The following is an 8,135-nucleotide window of genomic DNA, read 5'->3' on the forward strand; positions in this document are numbered from 1 at the left end:
TTCGAGTCAAATAAAAGGTATAATTGTTTAACTAGCTCTCAAATTCCAAAAGCTGGTTCGACAGCAGACTTTGCAGCCCATACATTTATTTACATACAATGTTCATCCTTAAGGGAAAGACCAGCCATTAGGGATTTACATTAGTTATGTGGTGTAGTAACCAGCATAAAGTGAAGTTATGCTCTGTGACAGAAACAATGCAACCTTTTTTCTTCCTCAAATGGGCCAATTGTCAGCCTTTCCCCACAGCTTTATGAAACATTGATAGTACTGTATAAATAATGTAATGGGTTGGGGAAATCTGATATGATGAAGGAATATATTTGTGTTCAATATTTGACAACAACATGCACTGTAGCCAAACAGTATGCACAAATTAGCCGGTCCTTATATTAGGCTACTTGGCAGCAAAATATATTGAAATATGTTTTACTACAACCTTACCTTACATTGCTAGAAAAAGTCTAGCATTCCCCATGATGAAACCTCATTATTATTCAATATCGGCAACGTTTATTTTTTGTTGACCTTCTTAATTGGCAGCTCAAGTGTCGTTGCACGGGACACTAGCTCCTTGGTCAGCGACCAATCAAAATGTGTCTTTTAAATTGTATTCGACTCTGATTGGCTGTCTGTATTTTAGGCCCGCCTGTGACGCACTATATTGGCACTATAATAGTTGGTTGTCTTTAGCTAGCAGGAGCAATAGAAACTTGGACGTCCTTTGAAACTACTGCAAACATGGTTATAAAAGCGGTGTGTGTGTTGAAAGGAGCTGGAGAGGCTAGCGGGACTGTCTTCTTCGAGCAGGAGGTAAGCCATGCAAGGTGTTTTTTAAGGGGAAGACGTTTTTATAGATAGTCGAACAAAACGGGATTTGTAAGCACGCGAATGCTAAGCTAGCTAAGATCTCCATTCAAATGCTGTACATATATCTTATGGTGAGACACTGCTAGCTAGCTACGTTTGACTGAAAATACATCAAACCTGTTCAGATTTAGCAAACCATCGGTCATTTTGTATCGGTTGTACATGCTCAACTACGCACGCTTATTCAATGCAGAGAACATTAGCCTGCGCAATGCATAAACGTTAAGGAGGTGCACACAACAACTAACTCTTACTTTAACGTAACGTTTCTTATTTATAGGCTGCACGTGTTAACCATGCATGTACAAAGTGAAAATACTAATTATTTATAACCATCAAACACAAGAGCATGTCATTAAAGTCCACCTTTTAACGTATTAAGGCCTGTGTTTTGTTAATGATCTACAGCGCATGTAACCTTATTAACGATGCCTGTTGCATAAGTCCAACGTTTGCCATGTTAGTTTTTAACACTAATGTCGTTATCTTCCGGAACTACACATACACTTCTGTTTGCAGTAGAAGCAAAGTTGCATCGTAAAGCTGTACTATCAATGGCACATTTTAAAACTACTAAGAAAACGGTCGTTCTCTAACGTTGATTACATTTTTGCTGAGTCACTGCCAGCCTTCGTTGACAGAGCAGGGCTTGGCCACCATGGTTAGAGTATAAGGGTTGATTCAAGTTATATACCCTAACCCCAAAGACAACGGGAGGGGATTGCGCTAACTATAATTTATCTCAAACCATCCTGTGCTTAATCTTACATATTCCGGATGTTATGAGACATAATGGCACCAATTGACTGTAAGAAAGAGCTTCTTCTGCAGACATTTGGTTAATTATGTCTCTATCAAAGACTCGTGGACAGGCCAGAATGGACATTCACAGTGAAACAGACATCAGCCTGATAGAAAAACATCAATGCAACAACCTAAAGCCTCATGTCCTTCTAGCCACCTGGCTTTGACAGCATTTGAGGGCTCTTTTGTGTCGTTTGTATTCTCCTGATGCCTCTTGTTCTCCTGCTCTGTTAGAATGATTCAGCCCCTGTGAAGCTGACCGGAGAAATCAAAGGCCTTACTCCTGGTGAGCATGGTTTCCATGTCCATGCTTTTGGAGACAATACAAACGGTGAGCATCTGGTGATTTTGTATATACGTAGGTTTTCTGAAATTGCGGGTCTTGCCAACTTAATATAACAAGTAAATGACTGTAAATAGTTTACCTACACAAATGGAAGGGTTTAATATTTTTTATTTCCCCCTCTTTCTCTCTTTCACCAGGGTGCATCAGTGCAGGCCCTCACTTCAATCCCCACAACAAGACTCATGCTGGTCCTACTGATGAAAATAGGTAATTATGATGATTTTCTTTTTTTTTATTCTCCCAGAAAATGAATAATTACTCTGCAAAGCTTGATTAAATTATTTGTACTTATCCCTGTCCTATTTATACTAGTGGACAGGCTTGGCTTGGCTTTGCAAGCATAGCTTTACGTCTCAATTGTTCACCTTACAAACAAAATTCAAGGGGAGATAGGAAGACGTGCATAAAATGGACCCACTTCCACAATATAAAATCATTATCAATCTGTATCTGTTATAAAACTAGTCTTCAGTCCATTGGGAAAAAAGAAAATGAGTCCTGAGCAACAATTTGTGATCTTTTTTTAAATGCACAAAGATCATCAACCATGGGTGTAGTTTGTAGCATGCATTAAACAGTCTTCGGTTACAAAAGATATTTAACTCAAAGACCTTTTGTCACAGTTGTTATTTGACTTGTCATAGCAGGAAAGGTAGAGATGAACTGATTTGTCTGAAGGGTCTCTATTTTTAAGCTTGAACCTACTTTTAAAAAACACTTTTTAAAAAAAAGTAATAACATTTTGTGTTTAGGCATGTTGGAGACCTGGGGAATGTGACTGCTGCAGCTGATAATGTTGCAAAGCTCGACATCACGGACAAGATGATCACCCTTGCTGGCCAATACTCTATTATTGGTAGAACCATGGTGGTGAGGAAGAGAGCGTTATGGCACCTTGATTTAATTGTCTTTAAATTGTTGATAATGACGACCTCTCTAACTGAGCTTTCTGTCCTGTGATTAGATCCATGAGAAGGCCGACGACCTGGGAAAAGGAGGAAATGATGAGAGTCTAAAGACGGGCAATGCTGGTGGACGTCTGGCCTGTGGAGTCATTGGCATCGCCCAGTAAACACTTTACCAAAACATGCAGCACTGAGAACTATTTCTCCCATAGCACTTACAAAGACCAACAAAGCTACTCGATGTGACAGTCTGACCTTCCAATATGATGTGGTATTTTATTGAGCAATCAAGAGAATATATAAGCCATGCTTAACCTTGTCCCATCCTCATGTCAATTGTATGTACTGGTTTATATGTCATAAGTTGTGGTCCCAAAGAATTGGTAACGCACAAGTATTAAAAAGATATTTACAAAGTTGGTCGGTTTATCTGCATCATGTGTATTAATTCTTCCAGTTTGAGATGTGTGTAGATACTTGACAGTCTGTACAACAACTATAAAGTTGACAGTCTGGTAGAGTAAAGTGTAACTTTTAATAAAAACATGGGTGACCCGTTCTAAGTGAGCTGGTCCTGGGCCATGCTATGCTTTCTCAATGGATTGGCTGACCCAGCTGAATTATCGTTAGTGTCATAAGTAGTTACACCTGTTTAGCTTTTGATATCGTTTAATCTCTCCCTTTTAGTGATGGGAAGATGTATTCTTGTGGCCTTCATTTGCTTTTGGTAATTTCATTACACACTTGATGTGAATTTACTCTAAAAAACAAACAATATATTCTGCATTATTATTTAATCTTTGCAGCCCTGTCTTGACCTAACGATATATATCATTTTCAGTTAATGTGCTTACAAGGCACTTTTCCAATACAAAGCTATATACTATCACTGCCACTCACAAGCCTAAACACATACCCGCAGCATGGTATAAAGAAGTACATGCTGTAGCCATGTTTGGTGAACTGTGCACATGTATTTGACGGAAACCTTGAGGCAGGTTTTAGTCAGCGCGACCCACCTCAAAGCTCTGTAAAGTACCCGTTTCTCAGAAGGATTAAATGGGTTTAACACCGGTCTTGACATGTTATACAGAGGGCGGGCTAGAAATATTCAAAACCGGAGGATTACTTGTTTCAGGTAAGTCGTGTTAGCTTTTGCACATGTATACATTTTGTAAAACCTACTTAGCTGCTAGCTCTTCACCATTTTATGTGTGTTGGTTAGCTGCTATTTAAAACTACCTTTCATCAGGGCTGCCAACACTCACGCATTGAGCGTGAGAGTCACGCAATTAGCCCATATCTCACGCATTCACGCCACACATGCCTTTCCTCACGCTAAGTTTTCGTCCAAAATAAATGTATATAAAAATAAAGTGAAGGAACAGCAAACCGAGCGGTCTACGAAATGAAACGGTCTTCTGGCTTAGTTCAGTAAAGTTGGAACGATATTGGGAGATTCTGATTTCACGGATCAATAACTCATGAACAAAACATTATTCAGACAAATGACGTCTCCTAAGTACCGTGGTAAGGTTGACAACGAACTACAATCACATTTTGATAAAAAAAAAGCCAATAAGCGCCGTCCTCCGAGCGTTGGTCTCTATCTGCAGCCGGAGAAGAAACGAGTGCTCACTGGGACCGTCTGCAAAGTGCAACTCCGAAAAAAGAGAATACAATAATATTCAATCACTATTATACAGCTTATTACCACCAAACTCACCACACACACATCAATAGTCTCCTGTGTGTCATACTACAGCAAGGAGTTTGGAAGAATATGCTTTTGAATAATTTTGGGGAATATTTATAATGTAAAATCTTCAATAAATATGGCATCATCTTAAATAACTTTACTATTATACAGTATATTTCTACCAAACTCACTATTTGCGTTGTTGTTAGCTTCTGGTTAGCTTAACGGATATTAAAAGCTGTTTCTAAAACAAGGAGAGGGAGAGCTCTGTCCTGTCAGACTGAGAGAGATAACTACAGCTCAGTGAGGTAAGGGACTCTATATTTAGATAGTTGACTTTAGTCTAGTTATCTCAGTTGGTCTCAAACGTTTTGGTAAACATTGATGAGAATAAATGAAAAACAGTTATGAAATACTATATGACAGGAAAACAAGAATACAGTTTAAAAGGTGAGTGATTTGTAAAATATCCATGAAGAAAAAGAAAGTCTGTTTACAGTTCTGTTTTATATGGGTGTTGAGAGATGTATCCATAAATTCATTTTGCTCTCAAAATGCACCAGGTTGATGCATTTAACTTCAATATTTAAAAAAAAAAATCCCCCCCCCCCCACTTATAAAATAGCACTTTACCTCTGCTTACACCTATATGCCATTTTATATGCCGTGAGCTGATTATCGAGCCTTCATTGTAGGAGTCGCGGGTACACTGTGTATGTGCGTATTCCACTGTAGCGCCCGGTACATTAATGGGAAACCCTAGTTTGTACATGTTCAATACATTTGTAACACTGTACATATGAATGTTTCTTTTTTCGGTTCACCAAAAAAAAAATCTCACTCCAAGCTGAACTCAAATGTTGGCAGCCCTGCTTTCATTTTGTGTAGTAAATACACCTGGACTAGGCCTGCCTATTCATATGGAACATATTGTAACATGAGTGTCCAGTATTTGCACTACTTCCCAAGTGAGTGATGGGTACTTTTTTCAATTACTTGGCTAACACTAGCAAGTACTTAGTAAAATACACAGATGTCCCTTGGGTAGATACCTATGGTATATAGCCTACACGTAGTTGAATTTCTAGTGAAATGAATGAACAATGAAAAGCTCAATTAATTTTAAAGTGAGGTCCCATGTGCTGACAATGAACGCTTGAAATGCAATGCCTAATTTACAATTCTACAGACACACCGTTGACACTTCATTAGATTATGGCTGAATTCACGTGAGACCGCCGATGATAGATGCCATCATGCTGCGCAGTGGAGAACATGGCGGGCTACAGGTAAGAAACAGAAATGTTAGACATGTTGTAAGAGACACATTTTTCTCAATACAGATCCAACACAAAACTCGGTTATGTACCCTGATTGCACATGTTGGCCTAATGAAACGGTTCCAAAGGCAATCAAATAAAAATACGTAAATGGTATGAAATATAAGTAAGTTTTAGTAGATTTTTTAAAGATGCATGTTACTGAATCTAGCGGACCTTTTTTCTGAGGCAGGGAGTTTCTCGGACCTGGCTGGTAGCAACAACATTATGAGCTTTTATCTGGACTGTATTATGCTGCATCGTCCTCTAGAGGGCAATGCTAGTTTTGAAAACGTATATTGTAATAACAGGTCTGATGGACCATCACAGAATAAACTGTCTTCTCCACCACGACTAAATAAACATATTTTTGGAATATTTTGCTAACCTTAACCTTGTAGGGGTGTGCCATGTCTACCAGTTGCTGTAGACATTTATTGCTTTTGAAATAGTTTTTTGTCATCACAGCACACCCAGGCGTTACTACTTTGCACTGGAAACTATTATTACTTTTTAATTATTGATTACTGTTGCGCTTACATAAAAAAAATTACATTTCAGGAACATCTCAGGCTGGCCAGGGCCTACTGAAATATAAATAACAGTTTGTGATCAGACCTTTTGGCTTGAAATTGGAATCTCGGTCTACATCCATGATATTAAATTGAACAGCTGTGCCTTGCAATGACCAGCACACACACAGTAACACCCCCCCTCCCCCCTCTCCATACAGCTACACATCCCTTCCTACATATTGCCTGCACATGGCATGCAGAAATGACATTCTCTGAAAGATTTTCTTCTGAATGGCGGATGCTCCCATGTGAAGTGACTTGGCACTCTCTGCTCTTCTCCCTGGGGAAATGAGTTATTGGACGGCATTCAATGTGTTTAATACCTCAGGGGCAATCCAGATGCAAGCAGCTGAGTTGTGTGTAGTTTAAATTAATATATTAAATGTTTAGCTCTGAAAGTGCTCAGAAGAATAATCGCATACGCGTGGAAATCTATTAGCACGATGTGTCTTTCTCATCTTTCTAGTAAATCATCTGCTCTTAATTCAGATTCAAAGGCAGTCAGGCAGCAGTCGGTGCCATTGCTAAATAAAAAACAGTGAACCATAAGTTATTGATTTGTAAAATGAACCCCAGTAGTTTTTTTTCACTGAAAGTCATTGGTGTTATTCATCAGGGTAATTGATGGTTTTAAGGGTTATTGCACTATAATGTTAACTAATATTTTACAGAGAAAAACATAATATGTCTTAGTTTGATGTATCGGAATGTATTAGCCTTTATGCATGGGCCCGAATGTTTGCATATATCTTTCCACTTTGCTTCAGGCACCTGTGATTTTGTTCCAGGCCAAGAACTCATAGGCTGTCCAAAACTGCAGATACACGGTGAAATAGCTGTATTAGTGTAGACAGATGCAGCCAGCAGAGCGGAAAGACAGACTGACTGTAAAAGCTGGTATAAATAGCCCGGGAGTGAAGGTGATGAATAATAGAGACTTACCGATGCTGCTGACAGTGACAGTGAGGGAGAGAGGCCGTGGCAGCAGGAGAGTCCAACACAGCTTGGTATAAAAGCATTGAAAAAAATACAATGAAAAAGTCTTAAGACTAGTAATATGTAGCTGATAGAACATCAGGTGAAAAGGTCAACCGTGAATTTAATATCTGACTTTGGAGTATTCAGTATATCCCTATTTTATTCTTTAAGTATGTGATAGACACTGTTTAGTAATATTCATAGTCAATTCACAGGTAAAAAATGTTAAGGTTGAACTAATTCTGTTAGTGCCTCAGTATTTCGTTTTTTTCTTTTATAGAAAACATTTATTCAAGATATTGAGAAGAAGCATTCCCACAGAACCATCTGCCTACCAGCCTTTACCATCACAGCACACATTCACATTTAGTTAAACTCTAGAATGAACTAACACAAAAAAACCAGCCATTATGTAAGGCTTGGAGCCAAACTGTCACTGCATCTCAACAGCAAGCTCTCAGGTGAAAGGTAAAGCTTAAGGTGTATTCCTTTTACACATCACAGTACTTGTGCGTGTTTACCAGAAAGCAGAGATGAACCAGTCTTGCAGGGTTCAGCCCTGTTATTAACTTAGTGTGTGTGCATCATATTAAAAGAAATGGGAACATGCCCTGCAATTAACTGATATCCAACACCCAC

At 38.8% G+C, this 8,135-nt stretch overlaps 1 protein-coding gene across 1 annotated transcript; it reads left to right on the forward strand.

Annotated features, from left to right (window-relative positions):
• The first annotated feature begins 655 nt into the window (after positions 1 to 655).
• Positions 656 to 3,344, forward strand: sod1 (superoxide dismutase 1, soluble). The gene is made up of 5 exons (XM_079649852.1): positions 656 to 813; positions 1,909 to 2,005; positions 2,158 to 2,227; positions 2,773 to 2,890; positions 2,985 to 3,344. The coding sequence occupies exons 1-5, from the start codon at positions 742 to 744 to the stop codon at positions 3,090 to 3,092; spliced, it is 465 nt and encodes a 154-aa protein (XP_079505978.1). The 5' UTR covers positions 656 to 741; the 3' UTR covers positions 3,093 to 3,344.
• Positions 3,345 to 8,135: the final 4,791 nt, after the last annotated feature.

This window comes from Notothenia rossii (genome assembly GCF_949606895.1).
Source record: "Notothenia rossii genome assembly, chromosome: 9".
Taxonomy (NCBI): domain Eukaryota; kingdom Metazoa; phylum Chordata; class Actinopteri; order Perciformes; family Nototheniidae; genus Notothenia; species Notothenia rossii.

What these genes read in the sequence shown, in the direction of transcription:
- sod1 (XM_079649852.1), top strand. Translation starts at nt 742, where the DNA reads ATGGTTATAAAAGCGGTGTGTGTGTTGAAAGGAGCTGGAGAGGCTAGC. An exon ending in CTGTCTTCTTCGAGCAGGAG is followed by an intron (nt 814 to 1,908) that starts GTAAGCCATGCA and finishes CTGCTCTGTTAG; the next exon opens with AATGATTCAGCCCCTGTGAA. An exon ending in GGTCCTACTGATGAAAATAG is followed by an intron (nt 2,228 to 2,772) that starts GTAATTATGATG and finishes TTTTGTGTTTAG; the next exon opens with GCATGTTGGAGACCTGGGGA.